The 17319-nt window shown below is 50.2% G+C and overlaps 1 protein-coding gene and 1 long non-coding RNA gene across 4 annotated transcripts in view; one reads left to right on the top strand and one right to left on the bottom strand.

Moving 5' to 3' along the window:
• Window positions 1–17319, bottom strand: part of LOC112809961 (uncharacterized) — a 33318-nt gene that overhangs the window by 13902 nt on the left and 2097 nt on the right. For all 3 annotated transcript variants that reach the window (XR_003204704.2, XR_012375595.1, XR_012375596.1), the window contains exons 2-3: window positions 14875–14970; window positions 12873–12983 (exon numbers count right to left, since the gene is read on the bottom strand). This is a non-coding gene — a long non-coding RNA (uncharacterized lncRNA). The remainder of the gene's footprint in view (window positions 1–12872; window positions 12984–14874; window positions 14971–17319) is intronic.
• Window positions 10471–11566, top strand: LOC112809959 (neuroendocrine secretory protein 55). The gene has a single exon (XM_025853382.2). It carries the CDS (start codon window positions 10826–10828, stop codon window positions 11564–11566), a length of 741 nt encoding a protein of 246 aa, XP_025709167.1. The 5' UTR covers window positions 10471–10825.

Raw genomic sequence — 17319 nt, 5'->3', positions numbered from 1 at the left:
CTGCTGAGACATCACAGGTTTCAGAGTAGGCATCTTGAAAAAGGGTCTTGAGAAAAATGGATTTGCCGTTCTTGTACCGAATCCCCATATTCTGGGGACCAGCTTTAAATAATGACTGGTGCTTTGGGCCTTGGCTGGATTTTTGAATAACCAGCAGAAAAAGAGTGTCACCAAATGCGCTTAGCTTTAACCTTGCCCAAGTCCTTCCCGGCTGCCGTGTGGACCCTGCCAGGCCTGAGTATTAAGGGCATGGTATAGTTCTATTTCCAGCTTCCAAACCACTTTCAGCCAGCTCTTGATTTGCTCTTTCTTTAATAAGGAGCCGGCAGAACGTCAGTTCTAAAGTGATCAAGAGAAGAATGTGAAGCTGTGAGCTGTCCGTTTGGATGCTGACAAAAAATAGATCTGATATCAAGAGGGTTGACATCTGAGCCCTCGGTTCGCGTTCCCTCTCTCCATGAAGACAGTCCACTCGGTGTGGGGCGAAGGGACTCAAGTAGGACTGAAGCTTCCCCTCCCCGAGGGCTTCGGCCCCAAACCAGCAGACCTGCCCTCTCAGAGGCTCAGGCTCCTCACCTGAACCACGGAGGGGCTATGACACCATCTCCAGTCCCTTCCATCCACAGTGACTTCGGCTGGAAACTCAGGTTGGTGGGCCTCTCCCGCACGGCCCTTCCCACAAGACTCTTCTGCTGCCACCAGAGCCCCTTCGTCAGGCTCCAGACCCCCTCCCACCACCCTTCCACCTCATGGATTCCTTCTCACAGGTCATGCAGGTGCTTCTAACTCAGCGAGTCAGGGACAGAACTCACCCCACCCCACAGGGCAGAAGTCACGGTCTGCCAGCCGCCCCTGCACCCCCTCCACCCCCACCCCTTCTGCAGCTCAGCGAAAGCTACTGACTTCCCTCCCTCACATGGCCCATTCCCCGATTCCATGTTGCCGCCAAGCCCTGCTTCATCGATGGCCCAGATGCCTCTCAGGGTCACTCTCACTACTACCAGTTTTATGTATTTCTAGAATGACCTTCCTGAGACCCAGCTACTCCCATCATCTCTGGCTTCCCTTCAAATTCTAGCCCCTAGCCCATGGCCAGAGAGATTTGTGCAGCAGACGGCTTGGTGGCAGCACCTGCCAGCCACCAGGACAACGGCTTCCCACTGTCCTGAGGTGTTCAAGACACAAGACTGTATTTTGTCCCCAAAGAGGCCCTACCTGGCAGCCCTGGGCCAGCCCTCTGACTCACTTCGCTCCGTACTTCAGGTTCTGCTGACCGTCTGCCAGTTTCCTTAATACATTCAGTCCCTTCCAGCAGAGGGCCCGCGAACATGCTATTCCTGCACCGGGACCTGCGCCATCCCCTGCCACCCACCACATGCCCATCCTTCAGTTCACAGCTCAAGTGTGCACATATCACTTTCTCAGGCAAGGGTTCCCTGACATGCCCAAATCGAGGGCAGCTTCCTCTGCGGTACACTCGGAAAAAAGGTTCTTTTCCAGAGTCCCTGGCTCAGGTTGTAACGAGACTCCTTAATATGATGATTCATTATTTCCAGAGCGCCCACAGAATGCACTGAGTGGAGAGACAGAGTCTGATTTAGCTCACCAACATATTCCTGGTGCCTAGCCCAGTGTGTGGCCATAGCAGGTGCTCAGTGCACTTCTGTGCATCAAACTATGGCTTCTAAGACCTTCATCAAGAAGCCACTAAGAGAGAACTGGAAATGTATATAGACAAAACCCACCACCATCACCACTACCATCATCACCACCATCACCACCACCACCACCACCATCATCACCACCACCACCATCACCGTCACCACCACCACCACCACCGTCACCACCACCATCAACAACACCACCACCACCACCACCGTCATCAACACCACCACCACCACCACCACCGTCATCACCACCACCACCACCGTCATCACCACCACCGTCATCACCACCACCACCACCACCACCGTCATCACCACCACCGTCATCACCACCACCGTCACCACCACCACCACCACCACCACCGTCATCACCACCACCGTCACCACCACCACCACCACCACCACCGTCATCACCACCACCACCACCACCACCACCATCACCTACAGCTGCCATCAAACTACTGGTTCAGAGTTTGCCTGTTCTAGACCCTTGCTAGGCACTGTCTATTCCTTTCCTCATTTGATCCTCTCCATAACCCTGGACGGCAGAGTTTTTTGGACCCTAGAAAGACCTTTTTTGCAACGGAGGAGACAGAAGTCCAGAGAGGTAATGCCACTGGCCAGCTATGAAGCAGAGGGACGCAAGACGTGCATCTAGGCCCATCCAGTCCCAACTCTGGCTTCTCAGTCCTCGCCCTTCTCAGCCTTTCCGCTGAGTCCCTCTCATGAGATGCCATCTTGTTTCCTCTTGGAAGCCACCTAAATACTGTCAGAGAAAGGACAGTAAGAGAAAATCTCTTAAAAGAAACGCAATGAAGATGCCCCCATTCCAACCCCTTGTTTAGTAAAGGAGTAAGGGCTCTTCTCTGCCGCGTACTGCCGGAGAGCACGGTGAGGCACGGGGGAGGGTGAGGAGACTAGAAAAAGAAGAGAGAAGACATAAAACATCAATTTAATGAAATGACACGACTAACCAGAAGAACACAAAAGACTAACCGGAAGAAAACTAAAGAATAAACCAAACTTATTTTGAAATAAAAAGAAGCCCAGAATTACCAAATATCACCAACTGTACCGTCCAAGAGAACATGAGGTAGAAGTTCCTGATTTAGAGATTTCAGACAATGCTAACATTTCAAAAGAAATGTGAGATGCCAGCCTGGGGTTGCCAACTTATTTTTTTAATAGAAGTAAAATAATTTTTAAAAATGGAATAAAAACAAAAACTTTTAAAGCTCTAAAAAACTCTCTAAAATCTTAAAACAAAAAACTCAAATTACTATCTGTTGTGATTCAAAAAGAGCTGCCACTGACAGACTAACAGGAGGGAAGCTTCTGTAGGCTCCATGATCAAGAACAGTCCCTGGAGCTCCAGCGCCCAGCTGGCTCAGCTGGGGAGGGTACAACTCTTGATCTCAGGGTTGTTAAAATTGAGCCTCATATTGGGAGTAGAGATCACTTAAAAAAAAAAAAAATCTTAAAAAAATAATAATAAAAATAAAAGAATCGTCCCTTCGTCCCTTCTCTGAGTAACTTGAGCCTGATGAAAAACCCATCATATCGTCTTTAACTTTTCTCATTTTACTGCAGATTGGCGACCACTGACTTAGTTCGCCTCTCTCCCTTATGCACGGATCCTTTCTACAAAATCCTCTGCAACCTTCACTGAGTGTTTGCTTGAGCAGGCTGCTGGTTGCCTCATAAACCAAGCAATTCTAAAAGTCACAGAATATGAGAAAAATGCACAAAAATCAATACCATTCCTATAAACACATAATAAACAGCCTGTGAATATAATGAAAAAAGAGAACCCATTGGCAACAGCAACAAAAGTATCAAATACTTGGGAAATACATGATCTATTTTCACATATCAAACTCTACATATGATACATGAGAATTATATAAAGAAAACACAAATCCTTGATGGGAGAGACAGAAACTCAAGGTCATGAAGAGTGAGATCATACTGGGGCTTAAGGCTAAACGCAGAGAAGACGACAGTATTTCCCAACTTAATTTATAGATTGAATGCAATTCCAGTCAAAATATCACCAAGGTCATTATGGAACTTGATAAAAATGGTTCTTACATTCTACAGGAAAATAAATGGGCAAAACTATCAGAGGGTTCTGAGATAATATCCAGTAAGAAGGCATTTGCCCCAGCAGATCTTAAAATACAGTATAAAATGATGATCATTAAGGCTGTAAACCCCGATCACGGTAAAACACTGGAGAAAGACGTTATGATTTAACAAACGGAGCAGGAATAAACTAGCTATCAATAAAAATATATATATATACAAGCCACATTGTGCCACAATAGTCTGGCTGGATGTTTTTCAAAACCCTCTTATCTCAAATGTGGAAAGGAAATTTTAGGTTTAACTAATTAAGCAACATCAGGAAATTTCAAAGTGACAAAGACGAAGATTTCTGACAGTCTAAAAAAACACCTTTTTGCCTCCTCTGTATTTTCCCACAGTCATCTCAAGTCCCACCACCTCCTTGCTGGGGTGCTTATTAATTAGATCCTCTTGTTCTTGGACTCTGAACACGAGTGTGGGCGAGGGAGATACAGGAGGTGTATGGGCAAGAATCTTCCGTCTGGGCTCCCTGGCCAGGACCCTGCACCCAGTGTCCCCCAGCAGGCCCCACGCGGCCCTGGTTACCCGCTGGTTGGCTTCCTAATGGCAAGGACTGTTCTCAAGGGCAATTATGATTGAAGTCTGCACTTGCCTCAAAGCAAAACAGCCCTCTGTGCTTTGGAAAAACACGAGTCTTTTCTTGCTCCATGAGTGAAGAGAGGGAAGTGATGGCTGTTTTGTGAGCACATTTCTAGACCGGCAAAGGTAAAAAAAAAAACCCAATTTACAATGATGTTTAGCCAAAACAATGAGTGGAAGAGAGAAAAGCCATGGCCAGCCGATGACATTTTCCTTTCTGATTTGGTTCATTTTCTGTTGTGTTATTCTCCTAGCTTTATGACGTTTTCTTTAGCATGCACAGTTCGTGGCCAACCGTGGGCCCTGCTGGAATCTGGATGGTCCTGGCACGGGGACGACCCTGTCGACCACCCGGCCCGTGTCTCAGGATCCTTATGCACAAGGAGGGAAGGAGGGGGCCGAAAAAGATAGGCGAACCCAGAGCCGCCTCCACCAGAAGCAGAGGCGGTCAGCTGAATTGCAGATTACATACAGATCCACATCACTGTCGCCCATGTCCAACTGGTCAACAGTGTCCTGCCACCAAAGGGAGCCACACACCCTAACTCCTGTGTGGGGTGGGATACAGCTTCACCAGACTGCCTTTTGGAAAAACAAAGCCCAGCTCAAATAACAAACAAATACCTAGAATCCTCTTTTAACTCAAACAAGCGTTACAGTGAATGAGGCTGGTTCCCCCATTACCAGGACTGACTGATTACAGAGCCCAGAGCCATTTGCCTGAAGATAATTGCCCCAATTCCCCACTTCACTTTGCACATATAGAAACAGTCCCAATCTACCAAAGCCTCAGTGACTAGACATGTAAAATTGGTCTAATCATATTTTGAAGAGCTCGAGCTGAAAGGGTTTCTATGAGCGTGTGCCTGAACCATGACACCGCTAAGAGTTTCTCCTCTCTGGGCGCGTTGCTCGCTCACTCACTCCCCCACCAAATCTGAAGAGGTGAGTCAGATTCTCAGCAGAGGGGAGAAAAACAACTTTGAGGCTGTCTGTCAGTGCTGGCGGCCGGAGGGAAGGTGAGATGACCCGGAGAGCTGGACAAAAGCTAAGTCCACACACCGGAGGACGGTCCCGAAGGCTGAGTCCTCCGCAACCAGCAGCCCACCTGAGGCTGCAATCACTGGGCTGTTGGCACCTTGGGATGCTGATTTTATCAGCTGGCCATGGGAAAGGACCAGGCAAGCTAAAGTGTAAGCTGGGGGCAGGCAGATGGACAGAACCCAGTCCCAATTTCTACAGGACAAGGCCAGGCCAATGGCCAGAGTCCAGAGTGTACACCAGGGGCCACATGAAAGCTGACAGAGCCAAAGCAGAGAGAAGGAGGCACCATGCCCAACAAGGGCCCGTGTGCTTAAGCTCGGCCTGAATGAGGGGGCTTCCAGACGCTCCCTGTTGGATGAGGAGCCCAGAAAGTGCTCCACCTGTGGCAGAGGTGGGCAGGCAAGTCAATAGGTGAGTGGGTGTTGGATCGATGGGCGAACCCTGGCAAAGCACAAATCCCAGGGAAAGAAAGGCTATTCCTGAGAAGACAACTCCTAACAGCTCTGTACACAGGAATCTGGTTCACTTCTGATCCTGTCTCCCTTTAAAAACAAAGGGCACAAACAGAGTATTATAATCCAAATGATGGCCTGGACAGAATCCAGCCGTGTCAAAAAGATGATTATTTCACCCTATCATTTGCTTTTAGCTCTGGATGGCATTCCCCCAAAATCACAAAATCAGGAGCTTGGGGTTGTCACTATTTCTACCGGTGAGAGCCAATCGATATCAGTGCCGTCTGAGTAACAGCAAAATAGCGCCCCAGAGAAATGAGCCAAATGCTTTTGTACTGTACCCAGACCTATTTCGGGGGCGGGGCAATGCTAAATTCCCAGTGGGGTAGAGCCTTTCTGGCTGATTGCCACAGTCAGGGGTGGGGGATACTTCAAACTCCCTGAATTCATTTCTACCCAAAAGAAAGTTTGAAAAGCTCTCCATCTCGAAAAAATAGTCCTTTCTAATGATTGTCCAAAAAATTCATTCAAGAGTGATTATACCCACTCACCTGAGAGGAGAACCAATCTCTTATCTCGTATCTCATCTTGGAAACTGTGTCGGTGTCTAGGGGACCCATGACAATAGCCTGTCAAGCCTTTTGAGAACTCATGTGACTCATCTCTGTCTCCCCCGGAGCGACCAGCACAGGTCATGTACACGGTAGGCACACTAGACAGATGGGATCGAAAGCGATCCTCTCACGGACATTTAAAAAAACAAGAAAATCTCAAAAGTCAGCACCAGGAAAAAACCCACCTTTTTGGAAACCTAGCAGCTGAACTTCCCCTCTGATTGTATAAGCAGTTCCTCAGCTGCCCTTGGCAGTTTATGTGTCTCATGTAGGGTTTATTATTTGGCACCTGTTGGCAGCCCACTTTTTAGAATCTGGGGGCACATCGCGCTGACATGCATGTTGGAGGGTGAGCTGTGGTGCATTCCCATTGACCACCTTCCCCACACAGTGCCCGCGACAGCAAGGGACTCGACTCCTGACTGCTAAACAGCCAAGTTCATTCCTAATTTCCGAGACAACTCTGGGAGGGGAGGCAGAGGACCGACAGAATTAATAGACGGACCTGACGAATTCTTTTGCTCCAGCAAGAGAGCTGTGGAGCAAAGCGCCTCGGAGCCCGATTAGGAAAGCCGCACTGCAGCCCTGCTGGTTCTCTGCATACACCTGTTTGCTCATGTCCTGAAACTGCCACCCAAACATTCCTTCCTGTCACTGAGCCGCCTGCACTTTCAAATGCTTCTAAAATAGAAGCAGAGTCGGAAGGGCATGGCCATCAATAGAGCCCCCAGCCCCTCTCCCAAGGTCTCCAAATGCCTTTCACGGAATCAGAATCCGAGTTGAAAAGAATTTTGGCGCGCATCAAGTTCCAACTCTGCCCAGCTCATGAGTCCCACGGAAAACATCTCCAATATGGGCTCATCTGTCCTTTGATTTAACACCGCTTCTGACAAAGAGCCAACCGCCTCCTGACAGCCATTCCATTTCAGAGCCCTAATTGTTAGAATATTCTTCCTTGGGTTGAGCTGAAATCTGCCTGTTGTAACTACTACCCATAGGTTGTAATTTTGCCCTCTGGAACCATGTAAAATACATCTCAATGCCCGTTCCACAGGACAATCCTTGAAGGGGCTGAAGACAATATTCTTCACAATGCACCCCAATCAGAACCTTATTGTATGATGCTCTGATGAACTGGGAACTGCACTTTCCTGTCCAACAGGTTCCGGAGCCTCCTTCCGGCAGAGCCCAAAGGTGACGTATGACCGCACTTTATTTACCGGCAGACAGACAGAGCCCCTTGTTCCTTAGCTGCTAACAACCCGCAGTTGTTCATCACCCACTTGCTCCTTTTTGAAATTCACTCTGCAGCAAGCACTTTTTAAAGTCGTGCACGTAATGCATTTTAAACAGCATTTTCTGCACAGATCCATTTGCTCGGCCCCGGCCCTAAGTGAGAGATGAAACAGTATTTCAGTGTGGTTCTGCTGCTCCTCCCGGAGCCTGTGTGGAATGTGCACCGAAATGTATTTGTAACTATACAGGACCGGGGCTCTAAAATGCGGTGTTTTGTTAAATGTTCATTTGCTGATTAAAATGCATCTTGCAAAGAAAGTGCATTACTAATGCAGAATCTAGTCCAAAAATACGTATTATGTAATGCACACTTGTTAATAATGCAGGCAATCTCGGTGTATCTGTATTAGTGGATCAGCTCGGGGCTGCCATCTCCATTATAGGCATAAAGCACTCCTTCTGAAAAACGAAGTACTTTCTTACGAACACTAAAGAATCATAATCCACCTCGTTGCTGATAGCTGGCATTCGTCTCCACTGAAAGGGCATTCACCAGCACCCACATATTCCTGATTTTCTTTTTCCAGTGTGCCTTGAAAAATCACTTCAATGATGTCTTTATGTTCCATGCACCGTCAGTGGGAATGGGCTAATTGAAAGAAATAAAGCAGGTGGGTCAATATGAGCAAACTTCCTGGATGAGGGCTGAGAGATAAGGATTTGAGATATGCAGCTCAAAACAGCCCGTCCGGTGTCCCATACTAATATCCCCATGATGACCTGGAACCAGGCACTTGTGATAATAAAACCCTTTCAGTGTCTCTGCAAAGTGTTTGATTCAGGCAACACTAGAATACAGACACTTGTCCTTTTATGGGGTTTGCCAAATCAATCCTACTTTATTAGACCCATTGGTATGTTAATTCTACAAAGGAACTCAAAGAACACAAGATGAAAGATAGACACAGCCAAGAAGCCCCGTCAGGAACATTCAAGAACGTCCACAGCCAAGATGTAGAAACAAAAAAACCTCAACACATCAAAGGCAGGAGTCTTGCTAAGGTCTAAACTCGGGATGTGACAGCTATACCTGGGCATGGTGTTAAAGGTATGAGGACCAGTTCCACCATGCTGAGTGGCAGCTGTAGGTACATGACTCTTTAGCCACCAAGAAGGGAGTACCAGGAGGGAAAGCCGGGTGGACGATCTCAAAAGGGAAAGCAGAATTACGAGAGGTCATGCCTTTCCAAATTTCCCCCATATGGACTCAAAGACAAAAAAAACCCCATGAGTCCCAAGTGGAGCAACTTTGTTGACACGTAGAAGGATTCTAGGACGATGGTGTGGCTCTGAATTACACTACCTTTGGACTTGTTGCTATGACAAAAGGGGCACTCCATACTTTAACAGGGAAGGCATCATGCACAACCCAGAAGCAGCAGTTCTGTTACAGATGGAACTCAAGAGCTTTCCAAGGGCCATGCTTTCCTGAGCAAAGATCACTCCAGGGACCCCTTCAGGAGGACATGGAGCTCATTTGATTTTCCAGGGCTGAGAAAGAGATGTCCTAATTTCCTCCAACCTTTTGGCCTCTGGGGTTCAACATGGTCTAGGGGTGTCTAGCCAAGTCATCTAACCCTAATGCTCTGATCGACCCAATAGCTTTCTCATGGAGCATTCAAGTCGGATTAAATATTGGTTGGCAAGGAGGGATTCTGAGTGGTTTAATGCTCTGATTAACAGCAGATTAGTCCTAAACAGGCTTTCCTTAATATAAGTTTTTTTTTTTTTTCTTAACTTTACCTTCAGCACCTGGAACAGAGCTTGGCATGTGCTAGGCACTCAATAAATAGCCCCGGAATGAGTTAGCGTTGTTGAAAAACTATCTATGTATTAAATGAAAGAGCTTTAAAAGGTACCCCGTGAGATTTCCTTGATAGCTGACCAGCCTGCAGCGCCCCACAGGGGCAGAGAACGGGGCTGTACCTACTGAATATCAGCGCAGGCAAGACTTCCCTTAACTAGTGGTTCCAGCTAATTAGAGTCTGTCTTCCAGCACATGTTCTCAGCTCGAGCTCATGGCAGTCCACTGATGGGTCTGTGGACTTGCAAACCATCACCCTGTCTGTGGGGCCCTTCCTAGGAAAGATGCTTATTTGACCATGAGGTAATTAGCCAATTGAGACTACAAGGGGGGGGGATTTTTCGGAAACGCTCTAATTACAGTCACTATAACAGATCTGCCAAAGGTGGTTTCATGATTAACGAGCGCCTGAGGTTACCAACCTCAAACTATTAAGCCCTTGGAAATCACCCGGGGCTGATCATTAATACCCACGCACAGACCCCTCATTTCATTCTGCCGAATATCTGCAATTTTGCGGTCTGGTTTTTAGCTTCATTTTAGCGATAACCCTGGAGTTGGGGAGGGGTATGGACCCCACGGAGAACCCATGCCCCGCTGCCCAACTACCCTAACCTGTGGCTAGCTCGCTCACTCGTTTTGCTCCTTGCCACCCGCCAGACCCCCGCCCCTTGCTTTGCCCAAATCCTTTCAAACAAGGTTCCCTCCTGCCACCTGCCGGCCCACTAGGGTCTGCGCCACGGGCTCGGCGCCACCGCGCAGCTCGCGGGGAGGCGCCCCCGCCTCCTTACTGCACATGCCCGGCAGAAGTCCGGGCGCGGAACTTTGCAGAACCTCTCCGCCGCGTCCCTCCCCGCCTCAGTCTCCTCTTTCCTCTCCCAGGCGAGAGGACCAGCGGAGGCACCTCTCCCGAGTCTTAGACTGCAGAGTCTGAGACTTAGAGAGAGGAGCCCAGGAGGAGGGAGACTTTTTCTCCCCATTTTCCCATCCCTTCTTCTTGCTCAGAGAGGCAAACAGGGGCGCGGAGCTTTAGAAAGTTGAGTGCCCAGGAAGGTAGGTGCTTTCCTTTTTCCCCCTCACACCGAGGTGGGGCTGGGACCTCCGGACCCAGCTTCTCACCTCGTGGGGTGCACCTTTTTCGGCTCTAGCAGCCAATGCGCATCGGAGCCGCTCTCTGCAGAGCCAGAGGGCGGGTGGTCTTCTCGGTGCGCGCCTAAGAGAATGGATCGTAGGTCCCGGGCTCAGCAGTGGCGCAGAGCTCGCCACAACTACAACGATCTGTGCCCACCCATCGGCCGCCGGGCAGCCACCGCGCTCCTCTGGCTCTCCTGCTCCATCGCGCTCCTCCGCGCCCTTGCCACCTCCAACGCCCGCGCCCAGCAGCGCGCGGCAGCCCAGCAGCGCCGGAGCTTCCTTAACGCCCACCACCGCTCCGCCGCCCAGGTATTCCCCGAGCCCCCCGAATCTGACCACGAGCACGAGGAGGGAGACCTCGAGCTGTCCCTCCCCGAGTGCCTAGAGTACGAGGAAGAGTTTGACTACGAATCTGAGACCGAGACCGAGACCGAGTCTGAAATCGAATCCGAGACCGACTTCGAGACCGAGCCTGAGACCGCCCCCGCCACAGAGCCCGAGACCGAGCCAGAAGACGAGCGCGGCCCCGTGGTGCCCAAGCACACCACCTTCGGCCAATCTCTCACCGAGCGTCTGCACGCTCTGAGATTGCGGAGCCCCGACGCCTCCCCGAGTCGCGCGCAGCCCAGCACCCAGGAGCCCCAGAACCCCAGCCAGGGGGAGGAGCCCAAGCCCGAGGACAAGGATCCGAGGGACCCCGAAGAGTCCGAGGAGCCAAAGGAGGAGAAGAAGCAGCAGCGCCGCTGCAAGCCGAAGAAGCCCACCCGCCGCGACCCATCCCCGGAGTCTCCTTCCAAAAGGGGACCCATCCCCATCCGGCGTCACTAATGGAGGACGCCGTCCAGATTCTCCTTGTTTTCTTTGATTCAGGTTAGTTGCCCGCCGCCAAACCTGGGAACCTGGGGTCGGCGCGGGAGCTGCGGGAGGAAGGGAGGGAAAAGGAAAGGCAGGTTAGGAGGAAGGCGGGGAGACAGTGGGCTCAGCTAGCCTGCCCGGGGAGGCCGGAGAGCCAGGGCGAGCTGGGGAAGGCTCCCGAGGACGCCGGGAGGACGTCGGGAGCGCCCAGGTGCCCAAGGGCTTGTTGGACGGCGGGGCGCTCCGCGCGCCCCGTTGGAGACAGCCTGAGGTCTTGGAGCTGGTGTCCAGGACGCGCGGCTGAACCCCCGGCGCGCCCCAGATTTCGAGCTGCACAACCAAAAGGTACGGGTAAATCACTTGTTTTACACGCTTTTTTCCCCCCTTAACACTAGACTCAAACCAGTTGGCTTTGGCAGGCGCCCGAAACGTGGTTCTAAGGTGCGCGCGCCAACTTTCACCATGAGAAAGGAGCCGCGCCGTAGCGACACTGTTGCAATGCGCGAAAAGTAATCACAATGGGATTGGGCGAGAACTCCGGAGGCTGCCGGCTCCGGGAAAAGTCGCGCGCGGCGCTTTAAGGCGCTCAAAGCCCGGAGCCCGGAGCCCAGGTCCCAGCGCTGCCAATTTGGAGCCGCGGGACCTCGGCGCCAGTGCTCCCCGCAGCTGTGCGCCAGGCCAGTCCTGGCCGCAGCCACCCGCCTCCAGGCGCGCACCGGGCCAAGCCCGCCGCAAAGAGCGTGCGCACCTGCCCGCGCGCTCCAGAGCCGACCTCTCCAGGCCCGCCGGCGGTTCCCCACGAGTCACGCGTACTTGGAGGGCTGGCAGAGAAGGTATGGGAGTCTTAGGGGGTGCCTCTACAGGCTACCAGGGTTGGTGGCGCGGGCTTGGTCACGTCGGGGCATCGCTAACGTTTTGGCGCCGCTGATCTGGCGGCAGGGCTGGGTGCAGCTTTGCTGGCGAGGTCTGGGCCGTTTGCGTAAGGCCCTGGGGATGGAAGAGAGGGGCTAAGAGGCCCGCGAGGCGGTGCCGAGCGCAAAGGTAAAGCGGCACACGAAACGGGGCTAGAGAGGGGATCGCGTCTTTCATCAGGATACCGTACAGTGCGTCCCTAAAGAGCGCGGCACCGCTGAGCTGGGGAAAGGTGTTGGATCCGACACAAGTCCTTGGGTGATCGGTCGAGAGGGGGCAGGGGCTGGCGGCTTGGGCAGCCTCGGGGAGGGGAGGCGGCGCACCGGCCATTTTCAGCTCGGCTGGAGCTAAGTTTGGAATCTCTAACCTGGAGGTGAAACCGGCCTGTTGTCAGAGGACAAAAACGGCTGCAGTCTCGTAACGCATCTTCGGTTCGGTGCATAAAGTGTGCCTTACTCGCCAACCCTGGAGGAAAAGACTGAGAAGTGAAATATATTTTACAAAACCTCACCCAGTATGGAAACTGATCTTTTCTTGGTGCGCGCGCGTCTTGGTTTGCGCCGGTTTGAGCTAGTCTGATGAAAATGATGGGGGTGGGGGAGTGACGCGTTCTGAGGCTTGAAATGAAAAGACCGGTCGGGTTTATAGACTCTTAAGAAAAGGGGAAGCCGGAAGGAACGCTTTCCACGGTCTTCCTTCCAGGTCTCTTCCCTAGGAAGGGCGTCGCGCTGCCCCGAACTTAGTTCTGCGGGCTGCGGCGCTGACGAAGGACTGTTGGATGCCTTTACCGTCTTAACTAGGAAGTACCGGGAAGGCACTTTGTGCACAGGGGGCTTCCTTGGGCAGCGGGCAAGTGTCAGAAGTCTGGAGGCCGCCGAGGACTTGCAGAAGGGCCAGGTGTGCCCTGCCTTTGGCTTAAACGTGTGAGATTGCCTATGTGAGATGGCGCTCCCCAAAGTTGAAATTTCTACTCCACCTAAATAGAGATGCTGGGGGGTTCCTTTCAGTGGCATTAAGTGTTGTTTTTCCTCTGGCATCGTCTTAGCAGCCCGAGTTCACCAAGTAAAGTGTGTCTAGTGAGTGTGCAACAGAAGCCAGGGTTTGGGTTGCCTTGTTCTGGTGTACTTTTCAGTGTGGGAGCTCTCTTCCCAGATTGGGTAGTCTGGGGGCCCCATTTTCTGCAGAGCTAGGTTTTCCATTAGAGAAGTTAGCATGTTGCCTTGTTGCAGAAAGAATAAACAAGTCTTTAAAGAAGTCCTCAGTGCCTAAGCACACACTGTTCACGCCAATCTTCGTCCGTTTTTAAACAAGCCTGCATGTTGGGAAGCTTGCTTTAACTGTAAGCAATAGACCAAGCTCATTAACGGGGAGGGGGGGCCCCCATCTAAGAACACACACAAATAGTTTGCCCTCTTTCAGACATACTCTTCCCTGTAAACTACCTCTGACTGTCAAAGTCTGTCGCCCACCCCCCCCAGTTCCCTTCCCCCACCCTACGCCCCCCCACCCCCACTGCAGGGTAGAAAAGCCATTAGGGACTACACAGAACAACTGAGGAAAATGCCAAACTCCTAGGAAGTGCCGCAGAGCCGCCAGAGGAAGGCATTCTGCTGTAGAGACATTTCAAACCCTCTTTCTACCTGAGACACTGGTGCTTCACTGCCTACCCCCACCCCACCCCAGGCATTTCTGGCAAGTTCTCCCGAGCATTCCCAACTCACTAGTCTCCAAACTGGCCCTTTGTCTCACCCTGCTAAATTGGGGTTAGCATTTGAATGGGCTCACTTGCCCTTTCAATTTAGGTGGGGTGTGTCTGGTGAGGAAATTGGCTCAAAAAAAAACCAGACCTTCTAATTGACCACAGAAGTAAATTACTGGCTGGTTGTAGTATCTCACATGGAGAGGGGGAGGAGAATAAAGCTAGTTAAAGGTGAGGGTTTGCTCTGGCATTTAGGATTTTCCTTTACTACATTAATCATTTACTTACTAGAAATTGGCTTTTTCTTGGACAAAGGTCCTCTTACAACTGAACTTTCTGAGTGGGAAAGTGATAGCGTGTTCACATATCGTGTGCTGTCAACCAGCTGGCACAGGTTTACTTCTCAAGTTTGGCAAACAAAATTTTTATGTTTATCAGAATTCAAAAACTGGGAATTTTAAAATTTGGAACTGTTTTAAGAGGATGTTTCTTTAATGCGCCGGAGGCTGCCCCCCCCCGCCCCGGAAACTGCTTACAGCCCTTTACTCTTTAGCCCTCACTTTTAGCAGCTGGGATAGAAGATTTCATGAGGAAGCTGAAACTTCAGTGTGGGTAAGAATGAGGTCTTTTCCTTTGCTTTAATAATCTGAATGGATTTTACTTAATTTACCTGTGTTATCACTGCTCCTTACGCAGAGGGAAGCTATTGAGGGGAAACTGAGCAGAAACCATGGTGTTGGCGAATGTATCTTAACAGAAAGGTGACCTGTAACAAAAAAACAAATTACTAAAATCAAATTAAGCTTCCAGAGGCGAGTGATGTCATACGCCAGCTCCAGTGCTGCCCTTCTCTTAGAAATTGCCCAGCAAAGGGGATGAGATCCTCAAATTACATCTTTAATCCCCATGTTCCAGGATGAGGGGTGGAATTCCTCGTCCTGCTTTTCGGGGTTTTGACACTAATGACCGTTTCCTAAATCTGGATGCCCCAGGGATGGACAGCAAGACCTAAGCATCTTCTAGGCCTTGTCCCGCCCAGTGGCCTTGGGTCAGACCCAGCACCCCACTGCCTCTTTCTTCACATGCAAAATGAAGTATGTTCCTAGCATCCCCTCAGCGCCAAATGTGTGCAGGTTGTTAAGCCCAGGCTTGCCCAATTTGACTTTATCCATGATTTTAACACTAATGGGGCCAAAAAATGTGCAAGGTTGATCAAATAAAACACCAGTTGTGAAGAAATCTGGTTTTTGTTGCTCTGATTTCGATTTTATCCAGTCTGTTTTTGAATGGGTGGCCAAAAAAAAAAAAAAAAAAGGTTTAAAAAGGCAAGTTAGAGAATACAGAATCCCACTGTGTCTCGTTACTAGCCGTCCTTCAGAACAGATCTTTAGCGTGTGTCTTCTGTGTGCTTGTTTCCCCACCTGCTCTCCCTGATCTTGGTGTGTGAAAACAAGCTTTTCCGAGTGGGAGCAGGCAGCCGGAAGCCAGCATTGCACCGAGTACTGCAGCCTGGAAACGCTCACTGCTCTGAGTGCAGTCTGACGGCGGTGGCTAACTGACCACAAGTGTTGAATATATTATTTGGTAACACTTAGAAGGCTCTTGATCAGGCCAGACCCGCAAACACGCTCAGAGGCTGCAGCTAGTTAGGATAAACCAGTCTCCTCAGCCTTTGTGTTTGTTTTTATTATCCTTCTCTCCCAGGAGCTTTTTCAGACTTTTTTTTTTGTTGTTAATTGCTCCTCTCCCATGAAATTTTAATACCACAGTTATACAGATGTATTGGATATTCTGTTTCTGTACTGCGAGACCTTGTAATAGCTAAGTTGTTGTGTTTTTTGGGTTTTGGGTCTTGTTTGTTTTTTTTTCCATTTCCCCCTAAACCAGTCTTCCCCTGTGGCAAATGCCTGGGATAACAAAGCAAATGTTTAAAAAAAAAAAAAAAAAAGTCAAATTAATGATTTGAGATCCCATTTTTGTTTTTTATTTTTGGTTTTTTGGCTACATGTCACAAGGCTATATATAAGGTAAACTTTACTAATGTTTGGTTTTCGCTTTTCTTTTCATTTCACCCCCCAGCCCCTGGCACAGATCCTGGTGCTAGTGCCCAACTAATTCAGGGCAAGGCAGCCAGTCTGCAGTGCAGGGCCACCATCACCTGTTGACAGGGCTCAGCCAGTCACGGCAGGACACCCAAGAGGAGCCGGCGCCACAGCACCCCACACCGTCCCCCCCCCCCCACTTGCCGGCACAGTCCCTGTTGCATGGTAGAATTGGGGAGGCTACTTTCCTGGCTTTGCCTGTGGACGTGGCCTATTTTTATTCTATGAGCTTATTTTAGGGTGAGCATGCTGCAAATTAACAGGGGGCCACGGCTGTCAGAAATGTCCGGGGTACGACTAGACTGCGTGAACAGATGGGAAGGGGTGTCCATGATGTACAGGAAGGTTTCGGGGGGAAATCACAGAAAAAACTGGAAGGCCAAGACAACACTGGGGAAGGAACAGAAGATAAGATCTGGAGATAGGAAGTCACAGCCCATACATGCTAGGGCTAGGAAGAGTCGTATGAAGAAACAAGGAGATTCACGGAGAAAAAGGTTTAGGGGAGACTTCACGGCCATCTGCAAAAATCTGGTGGCAGCAGAAGCAATGTCAGGAAGAACATTTCTAATAGCCACACCTGGCGGTGGAGGCACGCAGAAGGTCACTTTCCCTCAGAGGGTCTCTACAGACCTGGCCAGAAATTTGAATTTTCTAGGTGCGGTGGGATTTTTGTACGTGTGCCTCAATTGCTTCAACCAGATGGAAAGATTTAAAACCTAGGAAATCTTGTTTTAGAGTTCAAATGCTCAATCTTGGATTTCAGTTCAGGGAGAGGCCCCACATCTCAAACTGGCCAAGGACTGCCGCCAGCTGAAGATGACCTGTTTCTCCTCCCCCCAGGCGAGAGCCGGTTCTGAGTGCCCTGGCTTATGTTGCTGTCTCCATTCCAGCTCAGGGAGGATGCATTCTGGGAAATTGAGGCCATGCACAAACATGAAATATACCACTCCCCTAACATTCAAATTACGGTGCCTGGAATAGCCACCATGATTACTGAAATTTTAAGCAGA

The sequence above is a fragment of the Callorhinus ursinus genome, unplaced genomic scaffold (assembly GCF_003265705.2).
Source record: "Callorhinus ursinus isolate GAN/ISIS: 27379988/994484 unplaced genomic scaffold, GSC_fseal_2.0 scaffold53, whole genome shotgun sequence".
In the NCBI taxonomy this organism is placed as follows: Eukaryota; Metazoa; Chordata; class Mammalia; order Carnivora; family Otariidae; genus Callorhinus; species Callorhinus ursinus.
Note: the sequence above shows the minus strand (reverse complement) of the source record. Positions and strands in the feature narration are given on the sequence as shown.